This window comes from Dreissena polymorpha, chromosome 8 (genome assembly GCF_020536995.1).
Source record: "Dreissena polymorpha isolate Duluth1 chromosome 8, UMN_Dpol_1.0, whole genome shotgun sequence".
Taxonomy (NCBI): domain Eukaryota; kingdom Metazoa; phylum Mollusca; class Bivalvia; order Myida; family Dreissenidae; genus Dreissena; species Dreissena polymorpha.
This window is the reverse complement of record NC_068362.1, coordinates 79108598-79132791: the sequence shown is the minus strand read 5'-3', so window position 1 is coordinate 79132791 and position 24194 is coordinate 79108598. Positions and strand designations below refer to the sequence as shown.

The 24194-nt window shown below is 37.3% G+C and overlaps 2 protein-coding genes across 18 annotated transcripts in view; one reads left to right on the top strand and one right to left on the bottom strand.

Moving 5' to 3' along the window:
* LOC127841131 (WD repeat-containing protein 6-like) overlaps positions 1 to 23440 on the bottom strand; it is a 29013-nt gene extending 5573 nt beyond the window's left edge. The window contains exons 1-22 of one of the 17 annotated variants that reach the window (XM_052369700.1): positions 23370 to 23440; positions 21504 to 21584; positions 19702 to 19800; positions 19064 to 19203; positions 18459 to 18565; positions 17872 to 18022; positions 17308 to 17556; positions 15673 to 15879; positions 15433 to 15506; positions 14537 to 14691; positions 13694 to 13803; positions 10151 to 10330; positions 9540 to 9701; positions 8785 to 8868; positions 8294 to 8473; positions 7340 to 7466; positions 7162 to 7287; positions 6737 to 6784; positions 6384 to 6452; positions 3715 to 4300; positions 663 to 1192; positions 272 to 415 (exon numbers count right to left, since the gene is read on the bottom strand). In XM_052369700.1, the coding sequence (XP_052225660.1) occupies positions 272 to 415; positions 663 to 1192; positions 3715 to 4300; positions 6384 to 6452; positions 6737 to 6784; positions 7162 to 7287; positions 7340 to 7466; positions 8294 to 8473; positions 8785 to 8868; positions 9540 to 9701; positions 10151 to 10330; positions 13694 to 13803; positions 14537 to 14691; positions 15433 to 15506; positions 15673 to 15879; positions 17308 to 17556; positions 17872 to 18022; positions 18459 to 18565; positions 19064 to 19203; positions 19702 to 19800; positions 21504 to 21576 (3601 nt within the window). In that variant the 5' untranslated portion in view covers positions 21577 to 21584; positions 23370 to 23440. Of the gene's footprint in view, positions 1 to 271; positions 416 to 662; positions 1193 to 3714; positions 4301 to 6332; positions 6453 to 6598; positions 6785 to 7161; positions 7288 to 7339; positions 7467 to 8293; positions 8474 to 8784; positions 8869 to 9539; positions 9702 to 10150; positions 10331 to 13693; positions 13804 to 14536; positions 14692 to 15432; positions 15507 to 15672; positions 15880 to 17307; positions 17557 to 17871; positions 18023 to 18458; positions 18566 to 19063; positions 19204 to 19701; positions 19801 to 21503; positions 21585 to 22631; positions 22651 to 23369 lie in introns of those variants that run through there. The other 16 variants (XM_052369704.1, XM_052369701.1, XM_052369698.1 and 13 more) reach the window with 16 other exon arrangements.
* Positions 23441 to 23580: 140 nt separating this feature from the next.
* Positions 23581 to 24194, top strand: part of LOC127841130 (U5 small nuclear ribonucleoprotein 200 kDa helicase-like) — a 55258-nt gene continuing 54644 nt past the window's right edge. The window contains exon 1 of the mRNA XM_052369693.1: positions 23581 to 23743. Coding sequence (XP_052225653.1) covers positions 23699 to 23743 — 45 coding nt within the window. The 5' untranslated portion in view covers positions 23581 to 23698. The remainder of the gene's footprint in view (positions 23744 to 24194) is intronic.

Below are 24194 nucleotides of genomic sequence, written 5' to 3'. Positions count from 1 at the left end.
AAAACTATACCTTGACATAGAATAACATGTTTGGATAGAAAAATATGTAGGCATACAACTAAACCTTGACATAGAAGTACATGTTTGGATAGAATTTAATGTAAGCATAAAACTACATCTAGGCATGGAACTCAATGTACCATACATGTTAAACTAGAGCAGCATTAACAAATGTTAGGGATATGAAATACAGATTGGTTATCAATATATCTTAGCGTTGAACAGTGTTAAGAACTTCACAACTATCTTACACAGACATATAAGTATTTACCAGTGACTTGTGCGCTATGAGGATTAATATGTCCTCCCAGTTTGTCTGTGTGTACTCTTGTGACAGTGTCTGAAGTATCCATGGAAACTGCAGTGACTCTGATGGCGTTGTCGTCACCACCCGTAAGCACTATATAACGATTCTCTGTAATATAGCAAACATACAAGTTAGTATTGTCCCTGTAGAAGTTAACCCTTTCCCACTTAGAAGCAACGTGAAAATGGCAGTCTGTTCAGGTTTTACGCTGTTTGCTGCTTATCAGTATATAAGGTTTGGAGATGAAGCGTTACAAACTTGAATCTAGTAAGCAAGGTCTAAAATTAAATATAACTTTCTTAGGGACTACACAAATAAAATACACAAATAAAATCTAAGTGATAAAGGCACCTACCTGCCATGTGTTGAACATACAGACTGTTGATCCCAGACTGATGGAGTTGAATGCTACAACACTTCCTCAAGACGTCACCTCCAACATTCACTCCTGCTAATCCCTTTCCTGCATTGACGTCCGCTTCCAAAATATCCTTAGCTACATTATTTCCTTTGAGTTTATTTTCTTCAAAAACATGTTTAGAATGTGCACTGTTGACATCATGTCTGTGACTTTCGCAAGAAGATTCTGTTTGCACTTCATCATCATATGTATCACTTTCCTCATCCTCATCTCCACAATTGCGACCCACAGTTCTGCTCCTGCATACAAGATGGCATACATCTGTGATGTCCCAGAATGTGACCCTGCCGTCAGTGGCTGCAGTCAACACCACCTCCCTTTGCAGGCTTCTCCCCATACCTACCTGGTCCCCAACTGGCACAAAAGGTATTGTCAGGTGCACAATTTTAAGAATGCAATGTTCTGTACACATGGACGTAGCTATCACTGACATTTCTTTTTCATCTTCATCAAACAATATTAACCTGAAACAAGAACATAAGAAATAACAAGAGGGCCATGATGGCCCTGAATCGCTCACCTGACTAACCAAATACAATATCAACCCAGTTTTCATCATGATAAACATTCTGACCAAATTTCATAAAGATTGGATGAAAACTGTGACTTCTATTGTCTACACAAGTTTTTTTTCTAATATTTGACCTATTGACCTAGTTTTTGACCCCAGGTGACCCAAATACAATCCCAACCCAGATTTCATCAAGACAAACATTCTGACCAAATTTCATGAAGATTGGATGAAAACTGTGACCTCTATTGTCTACACAAAGTTTTTCTATTATTTGACCTAGTGACCTAGTTTTTAACCCAAGATGACCCAAATACAATCCCAACCCAGATTTCATCAGGATAAACATTCTGACCGAATTTCATAAAGATTGGATGAAAACTGCGACCTCTATTGTCTATAAAAGGTTTTTCTATTATTTCACCTTGTGACCTAGTTTTTGACCTAGTGACCTAGTTTTTGACCCCAGATGACCCAAATACAATCCAAACCCAGATTTCATCAAGATAAACATTCTGACCAAATTTCATAAAGATTGGATGAAAACTGTGACCTATACTGTCTACACAAACAAATTGTTGACGGTTTTTCTATTATTTGACCTTGTGACCTAGTTTTTGACCTCAGATGACCCAAATACAATCCCAACACAGATTTCATCAAGATAAACATTTTGACCAAATTTCATAAAGATTGGATGAAAACTGTGACCTATACTGTCTACACAAACAAATTGTTGACGGTTTTTCTATTATTTGACCTAGTGACCTAGTTTTTGACCTCAGATGACCCAAAAACAATCCCAACACAGATTTCATCAAGATAAACATTCTGACCACATTTCATAAAGATTGGATGAAAACTGCGACCTCTATTGTCTACACAAGGTTTTTCTATTGTTTGACCTAGTGACCTAGTTTTTAACCCAAGATGACCCAAATACAATCCCAACCCAGATTTCATCAAGATAAACATTCTGACCAAATTTCATAAAGATTGGATGAAAACTGCGACCTCTATTGTTTATAAAGGTTTTTCTATTAGTTCACCTTGTGACCTAGTTTTTGACCTAGTGACCTAGTTTTTGACCCCAGATGACCCAAATACAATCCCAACCCAGATTTCATCAAGATAAACATTCTGACTAAATTTCATAAAGATTGGATGAAAACTGTGACCTATACTGTCTACACAAACAAATTGTTGACGGTTTTTCTATTATTTGACCTTGTGACCTAGTTTTTGACCTCAGATGACCCAAATACAATCCCAATACAGATTTCATCAAGATAAACATTCTGACCAAATTTCATAAAGATTGGATGAAAACTGTGACCTATACTGGCTACACAAACAAATTGTTGATGGTTTTTCTATTATTTGACCTAGTGACCTAGTTTTTGACCTCAGATGACCCAAATACAATCCTTACACAGATTTCATCAAGATAAACATTCTGACCACATTTCATAAAGATTGAATGAAAACTACGACCACTATTGTCTACACAAGGTTTTTCTATTGTTTGACCTAGTTTTTGACCTAGTGACCTAGTTTTTTACCCCAGATGACCCAAATACATTCCCAAGCCAGATTCCATCAAGATAAATATTCTGACCAAATTTCATAAACATTGGATGAAAACTGTGACCTCTACTGTCTAAACAAACAAATTGTTGATGGTTTTTCAATTATTTGACCTAGTGACCTAGTTTTTGACCCCAGATGACCCAAATAAATTCCCAACCCAGATTTCATCAAGATAAACATTCTGACCAAATTTCATAAAAATTGAATGAAAACTGCGACCTCTATTGTCTACACAAGGTTTTTCTATTATTTGACCTATTATGTGACCTAGTTTTTGACCTAGTGACCTAGTTTTTGACCCCAGATGACCCAAATACAATCCCAACCCAGATTTCATCAAGATAAACATTCTTACTAAATTTCATAAAGATTGGATGAAAACTGTGACCTCTACTGTCTAAACAAACAAATTGTTGCCAGACGCACGCACGCACACACAACGGACGCTGGACATCACACGGTCACATAAGCTCACCATGTCACTTCGTGACAGGTGAGCTAAAAACATGTGAACCACAATTAAAATGTTCTATATTAATATCTGAGCTGTTGTAGAGGCTTTTAAGTAAAATTGCTATTACATGCATTTTATTTTAGCATGAAATGAAAAGGATTACAATTCCTAAACCATTATTGAAAATATAACAATGTTTTAACCCATTGATGCCTAGGGTCTATAAAAATGGCCTTGGCAAACAGCGTAGACCCAGATGAGACGCTGCATCATGTGTCGTCTCATCAGGGTCTGCGTTGTTTGCTTAAAGGAATTTCTGTAAGAATTTTCTAAATATAGAAATAAATAAACTAGACATCCCTAATTTAGGAAATAAATTGATAAGATTTAGAAGGATGGGAGAATCCACTAGGCATAAATGGGTTAAATACCTAACAATCCCATCAGAACACGCAGCACAGACAATAAACAATGCCCTTGACCCTTGCAAGGTCACCACACAGAGGTCCATAAGTCTGGTTTCTGGGTCAGAGTTCTCTACTGGGTATCGCCATGGTTTTTTGGCCCTCCTTGTCAGATTGTTCAGGTGAAGGCCACATAAGCTCTCATAGGTGACTGGACACTGCTGACTCTTCCCAGCGTCCACTGCAAGTCTCCATGTATCACAGTCTCCTTTCTGGTCACATGCTGGGCCACCCTGAACTTCACCCACAGCAGCACTACGTAACTCTTCTGAAGCTTTTTTACACTCAACAATAGAATGAACGTCTGTGCCAATATCTAACAGTTGAGGGTCAGTCTGATTCCTACAGACTGAAGACGGGTTGTGCTTGTTCCCACCCAATTGCACTCTGCATACTTTGAGCTGGGCCCTCCCTCCTCCACTGAAGATCAACTTCATGTCAGCTGGTGCCCTGCCTGTGACTTTCCCCGAGTCACACACTGCCAGGCACTGCACACTGGAGATGTGGCTGGTCAGTTTGTGACACACCTTCAGCTGGGTTACACAGTCCTCATCTACATACACTGTCAAGGATTTTTTGTTCTCATTTATTTTACCATGTTTGACATTTACATAGACACAATTAACATTTACATTTGCATACATAAACCATTGATTATATAACATATGATATACATGGTACACTCGTTCAGAATTGTTTTTTGATGTACACAAGTGTAAATAGTTCACAAACGCACCATTTTTATTGTCAGAATAAATCATTTTATATGAGAGACAAATCGCCCCCTTGGCGCAAAAAGGTACCATGTGAAATTGAATTTGAATTGCGCATGGTACCTTTTTGCATTAATGGGGCGACATAATATGCATGCACTCACTGTCACACACACACAAACAAAGGCATGCATTAACACAATGCAAAGTGTGTTTAAATGATTCAAGAAACACTATCAAGGATGTATTGAACATGTTTGGGCTATTGTCATGGTGACAAAAGTTAATCCGATACAGCATGATCCGATATTATGCATATTAACCCATTTATGCCTAGTGGACTCTCCCATCCTTTTAAATTGGATCTATTTATTTCCAAAATTAGGGATGCCTAGTATATTTATTTCTATAATTAGAATATTTTTTACAGAAATTCCTTTGAGCAAACAGCGCAGACCCTGATGGTGCGGCGTCTCATCTGGGTCTATGCTGTTTGCCAAGGCCTTTTTTCTAGACGCTAGGCATAAATGGGTTAACTACCTACACAGAAAATTACAGTGTTTTGCCCTCATTCAGACTAAAGTTATTGAGCAGATGCAATTATCCACTTAGATAGGTATTTTAACGCATCTGTAGTCACTTAGAATATCAAATTTAATTAAAGAACTTTCTTACTAGTTTCAAGTTTTAAAGGCTAGACACTGATGAGCAGCAAACAGGATAAAACCTGAACAGACTGCGAGTAATTCGCTGTTTGCACATAGCCATGTCCACTTTTCTTTTGAGTGGGAATGGATTATTCTACTTGTAGCAACAATAACCTTGACCCCACTGGCCCCAATGCATTCCCAACCAGGCACTGCATGCAAGCTACCAGCAAACAAAAATGCACAAAACCTCCATCGTTACTGAAGTTATTGAGAGCATTTTCATCTGCAAACATTAACCCTTTCCGCCATAAGAAGCAAAGTGAAAATGGCTTTTGCAACCAGCATAAAACCAGAACAGCCTGGGAGTAACTCAGTCTGTTCAGGTTTTATGCTGTTTGCTGTTCTTCAGTATCTAAGGGTTGGAAATGAAGCCATTAAAACTTTAATTTCGTAGGAAAGGTATTTCATTAAATGTAACTTTCTAAGGGACTACAAATGTGTTAAAATACGCATCTAAGTGGTAAAGGGTTAAAATAGCATAGGCAACTATTACCCTGCTTCAAGTGGGGGCAAGGATACAATACAAGAGTGCCAGACTGGGGGCAAGGATACAATACAAGAGTGCCAGACAGACATCTGGGGGCAAGGATACAATACAAGAGTGCCAGACTGGGGGCAAGGATACTATACAAGAGTGCCAGACTGGGGGCAAGGATACAATACAAGAGTGCCAGACAGACATCTGGGGGCAAGGATACAATACAAGAGTGCCAGACTGGGGGCAAGGATACAATACAAGAGTGCCAGACTGGGGGCAAGGATACAATACAAGAGTGCCAGACTGGGGGCAAGGATACAATACAAGAGTGCCAGACAGACATCTGGGGGCAAGGATACAATACAAGAGTGCCAGACTGGGGGCAAGGATACAATACAAGAGTGCCAGACAGACATCTGGGGGCAAGGATACAATACAAGAGTGCCAGACAGACATCTGGGGGCAAGGATACAATACAAGAGTGCCAGACTGGGGGAAAGGATACAATACAAGAGTGCCAGACAGACATCTGGGGGCAAGGATACAATACAAGAGTGCCAGACTGGGGGCAAGGATACAATACAAGAGTGCCAGACTGGGGGCAAGGATACAATACAAGAGTGCCAGACAGACATCTGGGGGCAAGGATACAATACAAGAGTGCCAGACTGGGGGCAAGGATACCATACAAGAGTGCCAGACAGACATCAGTATCCTCACTGGGGGCAAGGATACAATACAAGAGTGCCAGACAGACATCTGTATCCTCACTGGGGGCAAGGATACAATACAAGAGTGCCAGACTGGGGGCAAGGATACAATACAAGAGCGCCAGACAGACATCTGTATCCTCACTGGGGGCAAGGATACAATACAAGAGTGCCAGACAGACATCTGGGGGCAAGGATACAATACAAGAGTGCCAGACAGACATCTGGGGGCAAGGATACAATACAAGAGTGCCAGACAGACATCTGGGGGCAAGGATACAATACAAGAGTGCCAGACAGACATCTGGGGGCAAGGATACAATACAAGAGTGCCAGACAGACATCTGGGGGCAAGGATACAATACAAGAGTGCCAGACAGACATCAGTATCCTCACTGCAGGTCGCTACCGCATGGACGGGCCGGCCTGCAAATACACACATGGCAACCAGACAAGGCATTGTTGTAAAATGGTGGTGACATCAATTGAATAATCAACACAACATGCCGAAATATTGCAAACGTATGAGCCATGCTCTGTAAAAAGGGGGTTTAATGCATGTGTATACAGTGCTCATCCAGATTAGCCAGTGAAGTCTGCACAGGCTAATCAGGGACGACACTTTCCACCTTAACTGGATTTTTTGGATAGAAGAGACTTTCTGTAAACCAAAAATACCATAAAAGTGGAAAGTGTCGTCTCTGATTAGCCTGTGCTGACTGCACAGGCTAATCTGGGATGACAGTTAACGCACATGCATTAAACCCCTTTTTCACAGAGCACAGCCCATATGTATAACTTACCTTTACTGTCATACATAGAGGACACAAATCTAGCATCATGTACTTCCCTCCCGTGTAACTTACCTTTACTGTCATACATAGAGGACACAAATCTAGCATCATGTACTACCCTCCCGTGTAACTTACCTTTACTGTCATACAAATCTAGCATCATGTACTTCCCTCCCGTGTAACTTACCTTTACTGTCATACATAGAGGACACAAATCTAGCATCATGTAGTTCCCTCCCGTGTAACTTACCTTTACTGTCATACATAGAGGACACAAATCTAGCATCATGAAGTTCCCTCCCGTGCAATGCTTCCTGTATGGGAAGAAGATCAGAACAAATAATTGTACAAAATTTAACAAAATAAGTAAGTTGTCATGAAATTCTGTATATATTATTTGTGTTTCAATTGTATATTTATTATTAATACAAGAAATTGTTAAACTAAAGTACCAACTTGTCACAAAATATGCCTGTTTCAAGATCTGGGTTACATTGATCAAGTTTAATGATTATTAGATTATGAATATTTGAGTAAAAAAGTAGACAAAAATAGTTAAGTATGATCCAGACCATTTAAAGACCATAATTCATAAGTATTTCAAAGATATAGATGGTTACTTAGCAGAGAATTCCTGTTCACAAAAATTATGACCAAGCTGGATTATTTTACAATTAAAATAGTTCATTTAAACATTGACAAGGTCAATTTGGTCATTTATTATTATTATAATATAGCCATAATTCATGCAATATGGCTGGTTATCAAACTTGGCAAAGATAATGTGCCCAAAAAGATTGTAACAAAGTTCATGAAGATTCGATTTGAAATTTCTGAGTTAGAGAGCGGACAAGGTTAAGTTGTCCATTTTTGTTGAAGTTCAAGGGCAAAATTCAGAAGTGTTTTAAACGATCTTGACAGTAAGCAAGCTTTGATTCAGCTTTTAAGTTTGGTGATGATCACAATTTAACTGTTTTAGTAAATGAATGGACATTGTTCTCCTAAACGTCACACGTCAGCCAGTCTTAAGTGATAAAAAAATACACCAGATTTTTTTAATCTGCATTTGAAAGGTCCATAATACATTTTCAAAGACAAGCCTAGCTGATAAAGTTACACTGAACTAACATCATTCACACACCTTGATTAGCACCTGACTGGGCCTAGTTGCTATGGATGTGACCTTGACCTCCCTGGCCTTCACATGCACGAAGGTGGCTGTGTCACCATGGCAACAGTAGTCCCAGGCCCTGTGTCCCCCGCCACACGGGACCTCCAGGAGCTTCTGGTTCTGTAGAACACTCCACACAACAAACAAGTTCTGAAAAGAATTCTGCTACTTAAACATGACATCATTTATACCTATCATGTCAAAGCCTACTGCGCGAATGATGAGTCTGAGTTACATCAGAAATTTGACACAGCAGTTGTTTTACAATATAAAGAAGTAAAACTCCAGTTGTTCTAGCAGTATTGCATTCCTATAATACACACGTTCGTGGTCCTTTATTTATGGCAAGTAACCAATTGCCAAAACAGTACAGCACAATACAAAAAATCATACACACGTAGAATAAAGCTGGGGTCACTGCTTGGAACGGTTAATGCTAATACAAACATTGCTATAGTTACCGAGTAGAATCCCTGCACTTGGATATTGTCAGGCCCTTCTTCAGGCACCACAAGCCTTTCTATCCACTCAAGGCCTTTGCACACCTGTACATATATTACCGTTAAATTCTTTGCACACCTGTATGTATATTACCGTTAAATTCTTTGCACACCTGTATGTATATTACCGTTAAATTCTTTGCACACCTGTATGTATATTACCATTAAATTCTTTGCACACCTGTATGTATATTACCGTTACGGTAAATTCTTTGCACACCTGTATGTATATTACCGTTAAATTCTTTGCACACCTGTATGTATAATACCTACAAATTCTTTGCACACCTGTATGTATAATACCGTTAAATTCTTTGCACACCTGTATATATAATACCTACAAATTCTTTGCCCACCTGTATATATAATACCGTTAAATTCTTGACAAAACACATTTTTATATCAACATATTACTCCTCTGAGTGATACAGAATAAATGCAGGTGTGTTTTCATATTTAAATAGGTCAAATTGAAGTGTGATTTAGAAAATATTATATAACAATAATATAAAGTATGGAAACACTGAACAAGTTAAAAAAACCTGCGTTTTTCATTGAATAAAGTTTATTCAATGATCAGTTGGATAATACTAGACCTAGTTTAATACATGGTTGACATTGGTGTAAAGGAGGGTAGACAAATCTTTAAAACCAATCACAAATGACCCATAAGCATTGATGCTACAGTGTAGGTTGAAGGCAGCATGTGTCTGTACCCTGTGACTGTGCAGGATGTTCAGCTGGCCGCTATCAGACCACTCGTACAGCCTGTAAGTGCCGTCCCTGCCTGCAGAGTACACCCGGTCTCCGTGACAACTGACATGGGTCACACCTACCTTCCCATGACACTTGGGAAACGTTTGCACAAGAACACCTTCCTGAAGTGAACAGCAGAGCAGTAATTTAATTCAATTTATTCAATTTTCACGTATAATAACAACAAACTATCATGTTCTATTTCCAGTATTTTGTTCTAAAATTTTCTTATGAAATTTCTACCGGTAAAAGAAAATTGAAAAGGAACCTGAAATGATGTAATTGTTTCTACTTACAAATTAGACTTAATATGAGTCGTGTTCTGAGAAAACTGGGCATAATGCATGTGCGTAAAGTGTTGTCCCAGATCAGGGACGACACTTTCCGCCTAAATTGGATTTTTGCTAAGAAGAGACTTCATTTAAATGAAAAATGTCATAAAAGCGGAAAGTGTCGTCCCTGATTAGCCTGTGCCGACTGCACAGGCTAATCTGGACCGACACTTTACGCACATGCATTATGCCCAGTTTTCTCAGAACTCGACTCATATAATAGGGTCAGAGCCACTGACCTGGTCGTGCAACCGGTACAAGTATAAAGTGCCAATCTTGTCTCCACACAGCAGGTACTGGTTGCTATTCTGGTTGCCATGGAAAAGCAGCGCGGCTGCAGACACAAACCTCTGCTTGCTGCTGGGTAGCTCAGCTGTGGCTATCTTCTCAAGGGTACCATCAAGGATGCTCCACACAGTCTGTGCATACAGAGGTAAAGTACAGACTAACTATATAGGGTATGTGTACATTTGTCAATCACTTTTCAAGTAAAAACTGTTAGAAAGTATGTCTGAGAGAGCAAACAAAACCATTTCGTAAAAACGTATTTATTTGTTTGGATTTTAGATTTCCACAGTATTTCAGTCACATCACAGCTCGCTCACTCATCTCCTGCGTAGCCATGGTTACCATTACTAAGTGCAAATATTTTTGCCAGTAACTGCCTATTACCAAACTTGAATCAAAAGTAACTGTAAAATGGTCATAGAAATAATTTCAGAAACAATTCCCACACAAGATATATGATCAGGTTTCTAGCCAAACAATCTTTTGATCTGAACTTTCAGTGATTTGTGCTCTGCAATTTTGATACTAAATGATAGTAAAGCAAATCAAACATTTTTGTTTGGGACACGAACTTAATAAACTTTGGATCTCAGAATGAAACAATAAAAATAGTTAAATGTATACTTCAAGTAACAAGAGGGCCATAATGGCCCTGTATCGCTCCACTGTTTTTTTTTGCGAAAAAAACGTGCATGGGTTGAAATGTACTCAAGCATGTGACTTTCTCTTTCTATCCCTCGTCCCACTGGGCGCTTAAAAGTTGGAAGGGTGAGCTTTTTTATACATGGAAAAAGTTACTACCGTGTTAACTAAACAGACTAAAAAGCCCGGGAATTGTTGCACAGGTCCTTTGCTTATAACGTAGGTACATTTATCTCGCCAAAAGATATTGTCGTTCTTTCTATTTCACATATTTTTAGATGCTGAAGATCAAATCTACGCATTTGATTTGAAACAGATTCACAAGACCCATAGGAATCAAAATGCCTTAACCCTTTACCAAACGACACATTTTGGACTTTCCCAATTTGAAAGAGGTTGCAGACGACAATTAAATTGTAATGGAATATGAAGGAAATGATCAGGTAGGGTAGAAATAATTGTGATAAAAGGAGAAATTGCTCATCTTGAGCAATTTCTCCTTTTATCACAATTATTTATAAAGTAATCAGCTACAAACCCGTAAAATCCTGTTAGTGTTTGGTAAAAGGTTAATAATCTCTGGTTCCTTCTTAGAGCCTTTCACACATTTATAACAAATACAATAGTAGCATCTTTCTTTGTAAAGAATCATCTCAAAATATAATTAACAACCCACACATCCCTTAGACCAACAGGCCTGAGAATATTATGATAATCTAAAGATTATTTATATTTATAAATGTATATAATTAAGTAATACATTTGACTTCTAAGATCAATTCATAACTTATTTTAAGAAAATTAAAAAATGGTCAGAAATATATAGATCTATGGATCATTCAGCAATTGACAATCATATCCACAATTCATGAGTCACGATTCACAAATGAAACAATGAATCATAAGTTATTAAAAAGCAGCATATACGATAGTTAAGAACAGTGCACTTCATTAATTCCAACACCTTCTCTTGGATACAAAGTTTGAGTTTACCATGCAGTATCATATATTGACTTTTCTTTAAATAATTATGTTCATGGAAGTTGTGTTTTAAAAATCAATAAGATATTATTCAACTAGTTTAAACACTACAAAAAAGACATGAAATTAACATGTCATCCGAAATATTTTTATCCGGATATATTTTCACTTTCGATATATTTAAATAAAACCCGACTTTTTTCACTTTATAAGAAAAACATTCATAACACTTTTTCTTACTTCAATTCCTTTGTAAGCAGTCACCATCTGATCTAAAATGGCACTAAATGACAGGGTTTTATCTCATGTTTCAAGATGTTGTTGTTGTTGGTCACAGACACACGGCCGCAGTAATCTCCCCTGGTAAACGTCATATGTTCAGTTTTGTGACCCTCGGGGCAGGGTCAAATTTGAGCCCAGGGGAATAATTTGAACAAATTTGGTAGAGGACTATTAGATATCACTACACACCAAATTTAGTAGCCCTAGGCTCTATAATTATGAACAAGAAGGTTTTTAAAGTTTGTACAAAATAGGCCTTATTTAAGCATATGTTCATTTTTGTGACCCCCAGGGCAGGGTCAAATTTGTCCCCAGGGGCATAATTTGAACAAACTAGGTAGAAAACTATTAGATGTCACTAAATACCGAATTTGGTAGAAATAGGCCCAATGGTTATGGACAAATAGATTTTTAAAATTTGCACAAAATGGGCCCAATATAAGCATATGTTCAATTTTGTGACCCCTGGGGAATGATCAAATTTGATCCGAGGGGCTTAATTTGAACAAACTTGGTAGAGGACTATTAGATGTCATTGCATACCAAATTTGGAAGCCTTATGCCATACGGTTATGGACAAGAAGATTTTTAAAGTTTGCACAACATAGACCTTATATAAGCAAATTTTCAATTTTTTGACCACCTGGGGCAGGGTCAAATTTGACCCCAGGGGCATAATTTGAAGAAACTTGGTAGAGGACTATAAGATGTCTATACATACCACATTTGGTAGCCCTAGGCCCAATGGTTATGGATGAGATTTTTAAAGTTTTCACAAAATAGGCCTTATATAAGCAAATTTTCAATTTTTTGACCCCCCGGGGCAGGGTCAAATTTGACCCCAGGGGCATAATTTGAAGAAACTTGGTAGAGGACTATAAGATATCACTACATACCACATTTTGTAGCCCTAGACCCAATGGTTATAGACGAGAAGATTTTTAAAGTTTTCACAAAATAGGCCTTATATAAGCAAATTTTCAATTTTCTAACCCCCCAGGGCAGGGTCAAATTTGACCCCAGGGGCATAATTTGAAGAAACTTGGTAGAGGACTATAAGATGTCACTACTATTTGGTAGCCCTAGGCCCAATGATTATGGAGCTAAAAACGAACAACACATTTTATGAAGTAAACTAAATTGCAATTCTTATTATCAGACATTATTTGAAAAGTATTTCAGCAAGATATTTCAAGAAAAGAATGTATGACAATGATCTCATCTTCTTTGTTTAGCTGTCTAGCTAGCACAGTGGTTGGTACACATGCTTCTCAACTAAGTGAACAGGGTTGAAAACACCAGTGCATGTGAGTTTGGTTAGTGGTCACCATACCCAACAGGTGAGATTTCCTCTGGGTACTCCATCTTCCCCCCACATCACAAGAACGCACCAAAATGAATATTTTTCAGTAAAAACTCAATATCTTGAAATTGCAGCTAGAAATCCAAATTCGCCCCAACCTTTTTAAGTCTTATAAGTTGATTTGGTAAGAGTGGTGGGACACACTCCGGGTCCTCACATATTGCAGCCTAAGGAGCAGAAGGATCTCATTAACTTAAATACATCACACACCCACACTTGTACCCACCACTGCTCCAGCTGGGCCGGAAGTCAGGATAGTGCTGTTGTCCAGCCAGTGGATGCTGAACACCTTCCCCGCACAGATCTCAGCTTCTACAAGCACTTCTGGATCACCATCTTAAAAATAATGCAAGTGTCTAAACAATTCACATAGGACTGAAGTCAGTAGATAAAGAATAAAGACAACGCTTTTGTGGAGACAATTTTTATAAACATTTGCAAACAACTTGTTGTTTGTTTGCAGCCTTTTTTAGCATTTCATATTGTTGTGTTTTTTTATATAAAAAATGGTTCAAATTTGAAGGATGGATTGCACCATCAAAGTAAGACTTGTATGTGTTTGTAATGGATTGAAGTTGATAATTGGACAGGTAACAATTTTAGGTTTTCTGTATGGTGGAATATTAAGAATAAATTAATGTTAAAATTCTGTGCTTTTTTATGTTTCACTGAGGATTTTTTTGTAAAAATTCTTACCTTAATGATAGATGACTTTGAGGTTTAGTTGGATATCAAAACTTGGGAATTTGATATAGAGTCAGAAAATAAGGGTCCGATTATAAATGCTTAGACACTGAAATAGTGAGCCACAATGTAATATTGTTGTCACAAGTCTAATGTGTGTGCGTGTTTCTTTAAGGTCCAACTAAGAAGACATTAATTTGGGATGTGCTCTGTAAAAAGGGGGTTTAATGTATGTGTGTAAAGTGTTGTCCCAGATTAGCCTGTGCAGTCAGCACAGGTTAATCTGGGATGACACTTTACGCAAATGCATTAATCCCCTTATTCACAGAGCATGGCCCATTTTCATATTGATTACCCACAGATAATCTTTTGTTCCTATTCTTACCAAAGTTTCCAAAGATTCGGAGTGTCCCCTGTAAGTTGCCAATGGCAACGAGGTGTCTACTATGTGAGAGGCTCATCTCTGCGTAGGAGGAGAACGCCTGGTCCCACATGACCACCTGCCTGGAGTGCCGTGATTTGTCATAGAGGACTAGGCGCCTTCAACATACACCATACAATGAGCTGACTGCCATAGTAATATAATACCTACAAAGCTGTAGATATGCATGTATATACAAATTCAAAGTTATGAAAATAATTATATTCTTTGCTTTGTTAATCAAATTGATGCTATTTCTTTCAAAATATACAGAAAGGCATTCAGAACTTAAAAATTAGAGCAAAATATTTCATTTTAAGCTAGTCACTGGGGAATTATGTACGTCTGATTTTGTTCTGGTCTCTATGACATTTATCAAAACTTTGTTATTTGAACAGAATACTATGAGATATAAAACTAATTTTGCCTAGATTCCATTAGAAAACTTAAAAAATACTGTGTTATTGATAATAATATTACTTTAATTTTTTGTTAAATACCACAAAAGCATAAAACAAACATATCACGACTACACGTGAAATAAATTCATGGTTCAAATCTGTCAAAATTAAATTTCTTATTTCCAACACATAAAATTATTATTTACAGTTTACCCTTTACCACTTAAAAACGTATTTTCATGCATTTGTAGTCCCTTAGAAAGTGATACTTAATTTAAGACCTTTCTTACTAGATTAGAGTTTTGAAGGTTTCATTTCCAGCCCTTACATACTGATGAGCAGAAAACAGAATAAAACTTGAACAGACTGCAAGTTACTTTTGCAAATAGCCATTTTCACTTTGCTTCTGATAGGGAAAGGGTTAAACAAAGAAAGTTAAAGCCACTACAACAGTGTTACCCCTTGTTTGTGATCACCAGTATCCTGTGAACACTGAGCAGTTTGGTATCCCTGGGAGATTCATCTGCATCGAGCTGAAAATAAACACCAACAGACATACTAGGAATGTAGTTGAAATAACAGTCACATGTAGTTGATAATCAAATTAAAAGACTACCACCATTTATTACAGTCTCTTTTGTTTCGATGCATGAATACGTCACGTTAAACATGCATGTGAGGTCTTGTCTCCCTATCTACCTGCAGGTCCAGGGTGCTGGTCTCTGTCTGTTTGACTGCTGCCTGAGCTGCCTGCAGGCTCCAGGCCCTCACAGAGTGGTCTCCCCCACTAGTAAACACCAACTTCTCTCCCTTGTCAATGCACACACTCCATATACTCTTTCCCTTGTGACCTTTGAACTTGTGTATCATCCGGCCTTCATAAGACCAAATACAGCATGTAGAGTCCTGAATATACAAATAACATTAACCCTTTACCACTTGCTAAGTCTTGGATACATATTTTGACACATTTGTTGTAACTTATAAAGTTAAAATTAATTAAAGACTTCTTACTACATTCTTACTATATTCTTACTATATTCTTACTATATTCAAGTTTTAAAGGCTTCATTTCCAACCCTTAGATATTGACGAGAAGCAAACAGCATAAAACCTGAACATACTGCAAGTTACTCGCAGGTTGTTCTGGTTTTATGCTGGTTGCAAAAGCTATTTTCACTTCTTATGGGCGAAAGGATTAAGACATGACAAAACAGGAAAAGAAACACAATACATTGTAATATACTGTAATAATATTTCGAATGGAAAGCAATACTGGCAAACACAATATTTAGCAGAAAATATATATTTTAAAACTGCATATTACAACTCATTTAATCAACAACAAGAGATGTAATTGTCAGAAATTATCTCCCTTTTAAAGCTTATTACTTCCCTTGGATTGTATTTTTTGACTTCTGACCTTGAAGGATGACCTTGACCTTGACTTTTCACCACTCAAAATGTGCAGCTTCATGAGATACACATGCATGCCAAATATCAAGTTGCTATCTTCAATATTGCAAAAGTTATGGCCGATGTTAAAGTTTTCGGACGGACGGACGGACAGACTGACAGACAGTTCAACTGCTATATGCCACCCTACCGGGGGCATAAAAACATTAGAAACCACAATGCGGAGAATGATTTTAAAGCTCGCAGCCAACCCACCTCTTCAATGAACCCACCTCTCCAATGAACCAACCTCTCCAATGAACCCACCTCTCCAATAAACCCACCTCTCCAATAAACCCAACTCCCCAATGAGCCCACATCTCCAATGAACCCACCTCTCCAATGAACCCACCTCTCATAAGAGCCCACCTCTCCAATGAACCCACCTCTCCAATGAACCCACCTCTCATATGAACCCACCTCTCATATGAACCCACCTCTCATATGAACCCACCTCTCATATGAACCCACCTCGCATATGAACCCACCTCTCCAATGAACATACCTCTCATATGAACCCACCTCTCATATGAACCCACCTCTCCAATAAACCCACCTCTCCAATAAACCCACCTCTCATATGAACCCACCCCTCATATGAACCCACCTCTCCAATAAACCCACCTCTCCAATGAACCCACCTCTCCAATAAACCCACCTCTCCAATAAACCCACCTCTTCAATGAACCCACCTCTCCAACGAACCCACTTCTTATATAAACCCACCTCTCCAATGAACCCACCTCTCCAATGAACCCACCTCTCCAATAAACCCACCTCTCCAATGAACCCACCTCTCCAATGAACCCACCTCTCCAATAAACCCACCTCTCCAATGAACCCACCTCTCCAATGAACCCACCTCTCCAATGAACCCACCTCTCCTATGGTGACAAGACAGCTGGAGAGGAGCCTGGCGTCCCAGACACGAGCAGAGTGTCCGTATAGAGCGTGCTGCAACTGAGTCTCCATGGATACCCAGTCATGTACACAGGGGGAGGCCCCGCCCCCACACCTATCACATAGGGGACTGGAGAACTGTACCCGGTACAGACGTACACTGCGGTCATCAGACACAGAGCAGATAAAACCCAGGTCACCACGGTAACAAACATTGAATATCACACCCTGAAATAGGTACCGTCTTACAGAGAGCTTCATCATCTCTTACTGTTGGAGTTTTTCTTGTAGTTATTAGGAATTCTTACTGCTCGCAAAATTTCTAACGCTAGAGTTTCTATAAAGCAAACATGTTCTACTTGTTTATACATTTGAATATTTGAATTATTAGTGTCTGTTATATCTGTCAGACAAATTTCGTTTGCATACAATATCAAAACTCTTCACTTCATCTTCACAATTTACAAACAAACCAAAACGAGCAATCAAATTATTTCAATAAAATTAGTGTCTGTTCTACAAAGTAGTGTATTGCTACTGTACCTGATGACCAGTCAGTCTATGGAAAGGCTCTGCCCTGTTATCTCCCGCTACCATGGCAACCTGGGGACTCCATAACACGACCTGGTTAAACACTGTGCCAGCTGCCAGAACTACGCAGTCCTGGTATGTGGACAGAAACCTACCACAGTAACTTATGAAGGATGTTAAGGATATTATGTACATATAAAAGCGATATCATAAATGCACCCAGGCCAAATAATTTCAAGTGGGAGAAACTGAGGATACACAACACTACATTAAGTATTGTTTGTGATGGTTAAGAGCTTGTATTAACTATTTTGCAGTTAATGTTGTGTAACATACATTCCTAACACTTAACAGTAACAATCATTTCTGTGACAAGAATTTCAAGAGAAGAATAAGAATTCAGTTAAAGATTGCATGGATTTAAAGCTGTCTGGATACCTTGTTGTTCAATTTATTTGCCATCTTTTTTCAAGAATAAAACTAAACCATGGCACCATAAATTTTGGGCTCATGAAAATCTGTATCTGGGCTAATGGCTAAGCTAAGGTTGTAAGCCTGAAAGGCAAATGCTCTTAAAATATTTTGTTAACTGATGATACAGTATACATTTCTCTGTACAATGGACGGAGCTGATCACTTGCAGAGTCTGTATATCCACGGTGACAACGACATTATGTCCCAGTGCCAAACACATCTGGTTAGCTCCCTGTAGTAGATCATACAATTTGAGTTGCACCAATCTGCCATTTAAGGAAACAAACAGGCATAAGACACAAATTGACAATGATCATGTATTAACTGTAAGAGATTGAAAATTATGTATTATTGAAATAAAACTTGTAAAAGTAAATTACAATTGGAATAAGTAAGAAGTGGATTGATAAAGTGAGTGCATGTAATCATTACTACGAAGCAACAACAATAAACAGAGAAAAGTCCGCTCAAATATACACACCTTATCCAAGTTGCGTCCCATATCTTACACATACCTGTATCTAAGCTGTGTCCCATATCCAGTCAGGTAGCTCCAGTGTACACACATACCTGTATCTAAGCTGCATGTCATATCCAGTCAGGTAGCTCTAAACACATACACACATACCTGTATCCAAGCTGTGTCCCATATCCAGTCAGGTAGCTCCAGCGTACGCACATATCTGTATCCAAGCTGCGTCCCATATCAAGTCAGGTAGCTCACACATACCTGTATCCAAGCTGCATCCCATATCCAGTCAGGTAGCTCCAGCTTAGGACCGGCACATTGAAGATGTCCGCTGGATGGAAGGACATTCAGCAATCTCAGTGTTTTCTGACCATACACACACACTCTGCTCTCACAACGGGCTGGGAACATAAGACATCAGAACATTTCCTATCTTGAAGCTCACAACAAAGAAACACAGCAACAAAATGATATAGTTTGATATTTTAACCAATAGGTCATTTATTTTCAGAAAAATGCTTGCAGACTTCCAGATCCTTGGTAAAATAGACAATACAGACACATTTTGAGTGAGTCTGATATTTATTAACAAAGAATCAGTTCGAAAGTCAAATAGCTTTTTGAAGACTTAATCCAAAATGTAGCTTGAAAAAAATAAACCAATTATTAAGCAATTTTATTTTGCTCTAAAACATTGCTGTTTTTCATGTTCTGAAACTTCTTATTGTTGATGTTCTAAAAAAAATACAAAAATGTGCAAACTTTCTTTTTCTTAAGTAGCTTTAATTACTAAAGCTACAAATATTCCTTATAAAAGTTTAATATTATTTAACAGAATCTCAAACTGTTTCTTTTGTTATTAAGATTGCATTTATATATTGTAAAAGGTCAGTCCCTACCAGGCCGGAATCCATGAACAACACCTGCTGGAAGCACTGACAGAGTCTGAAGTACCTTTCCATCACTGATATTGTAAACCCAGACATTGCTGCCTATTCCTATGAAACGAAATAGAATAAAAGATTCTGAATGACAACAATAATGTTTTGTTTTTACAAAAGTTCATTTCTTTTATGTTTCATGCGTTTGTATATATGCAATAATGTTCCATAACTTGTGTCAGGGGCAGGTAACCTGTATATCACAATAAACCATTGTTGTTGTTGTTAACAAAATGAAAAAATAACTTTTTACAAGAAGACAAAATTTTACACAACAGCTGAACTTTGTTTTGTTGCTGGGATTTTTAAAATGAATTAGAAATATCCAAATTCTGCTATTTTAGAAAATAGACTTAAATTCTTTTAAGGTGAATATACACCAGGCCACATATATAAAGCAACACAAACAAAACATTCCTTAATTTAAGATATAAAAGTAAAATTGTCATTGACAATTATAATTGTGATACAAATATCTTTTGCCTTCACAACCTTATCATATATAACTGACCATAACTTTGTTAATTTAGGTATTTAATTTTTCTACACAGAAAACCTTCATATTACGAATAGTCTTAACAAATATAAAAGCTAGAAAAAAACACCAATAAAACAATTTGCCCTGATTGGGATTCTAAACTAGAACCTTTGGAAGCGAAAACAATCTTCCTACCACTGGACCATCACGGCTTATTGTAAATGCTATGATCCTAATACACATATTTTGCAAATAATCAGCAAAAAACGCTATACAAGCTTTATTAGTTAACAAATTTTGATTCAAGAGTATCCATATGAGTATCCTAAAACAAACATATATTTTGTATTATTTTTCACAGTCAGGATTGTCATTTTGCTTGCTTGAATATAATGCAAACATTTTTTTCCAAAGCTTTGACATTTTGACTTACTGTGAACAAGTTCCTTGAAATGAGATTCTTTTAACCGCAAATTCAAAATCACTTAAAAACATTTAAGGTATAGAATTTCGGATTAAGCATATTTTAAGAAGATGTCGCCAGACTGGTGTGGCGTTCCAACTTTACACTTAACCTGTTACCACTAAGATACGTAATTAACCCTTTACCACTTAGATATGTATAAAACCCTTTACCACTTAGATACATATTTAACCTTTTACCACTTAGATACGTATTTAACCTTTTACCACTTAGATACGTATTTAACCTTTTACCACTTATATACGTATTTAACCTTTTACCACTAAGATACATATTTAACCTTTTACCACTTAGATATGTATTTAACCTTTTACCACTTAGATACATATTTAACCTTTTACCACTTAGATACTTATTAACCTTTTACCACTTAGATATGTATTTAACCTTTTACCACTTAGATACGTATTTAACCTTTTACCACTTAGATACGTATTTAACCTTTTACCACTTAGATACGTATTTAACCTTTTACCACTCAGATTCGTATTTAACCTTTTACCACTTAGATACGTATTTTGACGTGAGTGTAGTCCCTGAGCAAGTTAAATTTAAATAAAGACCTTTTTTTTACAAGATTCAAGTTTTAAAAGCTTCTTTTCCAACCCTTAGATACTGATGAGCAGCAAACAGCATAAAACCTGAACAGACTTTAATTTACTTACAGGCTGTTCTGGTTTTATGCTGTTTGCTTATAGCAATTTTCAGTTTGCCTCTGAGTGGGAAAGGGTTAAATCAACTTTTATGTTCCTAGATCTCTCCCTTTGAATGTTAACAATATTGATAATAAAGAGTCACCTGTCAGCAAATGGTCAGCAAGGCATGATAAGGCTGTCACAGGACCGGTATGGTATTGTGAAATGAAACTCATTTGTTTTCCTGAAAAGAAAATGTGTGTTATTTGCATTAAACGTCTTATTTATTAGACTAGTTTTTAAGTGTTATGCCATTCTTCCATGACATGCAACTTTTGTCTATAGAAAAACTGGGAAAAAAAGGAGGGTCATTCTGCAACTAACCATGGACGGAGCCTGGTGTGAATGTTGTTCCAGAAATTCCATGCAATTGTTCAATAAAATCCATGTGCTAAGATATAGCTTACTGTAGACAAACTAATTATTTCTGTGTTATGCTGAGAGTAAAAACACAAATGTAAAATCTTATTTCATCCACATTTAAATGTTTATTTAAAAAACAAGAAGATGTAAGTAAGTTAAGAAAGTATTTAAAAATATTTTAGTTTCAGCCTATTTATTTAAGCTCGATTGCATTGAAAGCCTTAGGCTTATTGAAACAATCTTGAGTCTGTTTCCTAGAACTAGAACCAGTACTTGGTGTCTTTGGGGAGCACTCCCAGTGGGTATAGAACCTGTGACCTCCCAGTCGCAAGGCGGACCAGGGCTTTTCATCAGGAAATTGGGAAGAGGCCCTAGCCTTTCAAATTGGGAATTTCATGCGCGATAACTGCTCATTTTGGGAAGGCCGTGTTTTTGAAAGTTTTTGAAACAGGGTCTTTTTAATGGTGCAGACGTATAAATTCACTTAAAGCGGCGTGTTTGTTTTTGTTTTTTTAGTTTGTTGACATCACTGAACAAGTGTGGCTGCTTTACACCAAAAATGACCGAATGTACTAAGATAACAAAAGTTAAAATATTATGCAATTATTTTTTTAATTCCTGGTAGATTTGAAATAATTTGCGGTCCATAGTTGATTATTTTCTTAATTACTTTTGGTTTTAATTTCAATGCCCTTGGGCTATCACAATTGTGGTTTAATTTCCAAGTATTGGAATTGTTGCTGATTACAACAATCAGTAACACACAGTTGGAAATTATTTCTATAAACTAAGGTAGTAGAAAAAACATATGGAACATTGATGGACATTACAAGCTAAAGGCTAGTGTCAAAATTTTTAATAGGCTTACTTTTCTAAATGGCCAAATGGATAATGATACCAACTTCTGATATTATTGATTTCTAACCTACACTACAGGCTAACAAAAAATACAGTACAAGACTATAGATTGGTTACCTCCCCTTATCTATCGTTACTCTCTATATAGGGATCGGTACAGGATAATTTTACCGGTCCAAATTTGGACCGGTTAACATATCGCGAGATTATACGAGGTTCAGGGGAAGTAATCCGTGTACCATTTCCAAACCGGAAACAAAACATTTCCCGAACTTTTTGACAGCTGACAGGTAAGAATAAAAGCTCGTTATTATTGCGTATGATGATCGTATGGTTTTAAAAAACTGCAAAATACGAAAACAGTTGCTTTAGTTTCGACATTTTATTAGACGTTCATACAAAGTTGTTTAATATACAACATGAAGTGACGTCGATAGTATACATGACGTCGCGTGCATGTTAGCGGATAAACGTTAACGTCATGAATTCCCGACAGTAATAAACAACGTTCCGATTGGTCTTCGCGTTATCCAATTAAAATCGCCGATACATTAGCCTGTACCTGTTGTATATTATAGTCAACGGTTATATTCAACGGGGAACCAGTTAATACAAGACTAGTGCTTGTAGTGCAGACCACAAGTGGTTCAATAAATGAGACGTGTAACGCGAATACAGATAGAACTTCTGATGGGCCAAGTTGCCTGGAACATAACAAATAATTTGAATAAAAGAAGAAGTTCAATACACGCTTAGTCCAGTTGGATTTTCTCTATTTTCACTTTGTTTTTGCCGCTTACATCATTTATTATTGTTGTATAAATACATACTACATTTTCGAAGTAGAGCCCTGAAATAAGTACTTTATGTGTATTTCATATGTGGCATTGTCGAAAAAATAAGGAAACGTTTCGCAGTGCATTTGAGTCATTAATTGCTATTTTATTGTTTAAACCGGCGTTGATTGCAGCGACTCTTAATGCGTACGCCATCTTCCGGACGCGAAAAGAAAACGATTATAAGCTGTATTATTTTCACGTTTAAACTCAAGCTAGGAAGTTATCTGGCCTTATCACAATGGCTGATGCGGCTGCAAGACAGCTGCAGTATGAATACAAATCGGTACGTTCAAACTAAATTTAGAACATTTGTTTGGAGCAAATGTTATAATGTTTGCAATATATTTTCGAGACACGACATAAAACGTTTTGATTTGATTATATGAAAACGAATTACGTTTTGAATGTGAAATTGTGTTGGCTCTGTTAACATCTTATGAATTTGAATACGCCTATTTTACAGTTTACACTATTTATGTCTTGATGGCTTGAAGCCAATGCTCTTTATCATGATAAACTTGCATGAGTTGTCCATGCTCCTGTTTACAATTATCCTAGTCCAATGGACTAAGTCCATATAAACATATTCCCATATGCACCCCTTCATAAACACAAATGCAGTTCTGTGCACAGATTTTGTGAACATCACTCAACAGACATCTTTCTTGACCAATAAAGGAAAGCGATGATTAAACTTCAAAAACACCGTACATTTACATGAAGGCTGAATGGCA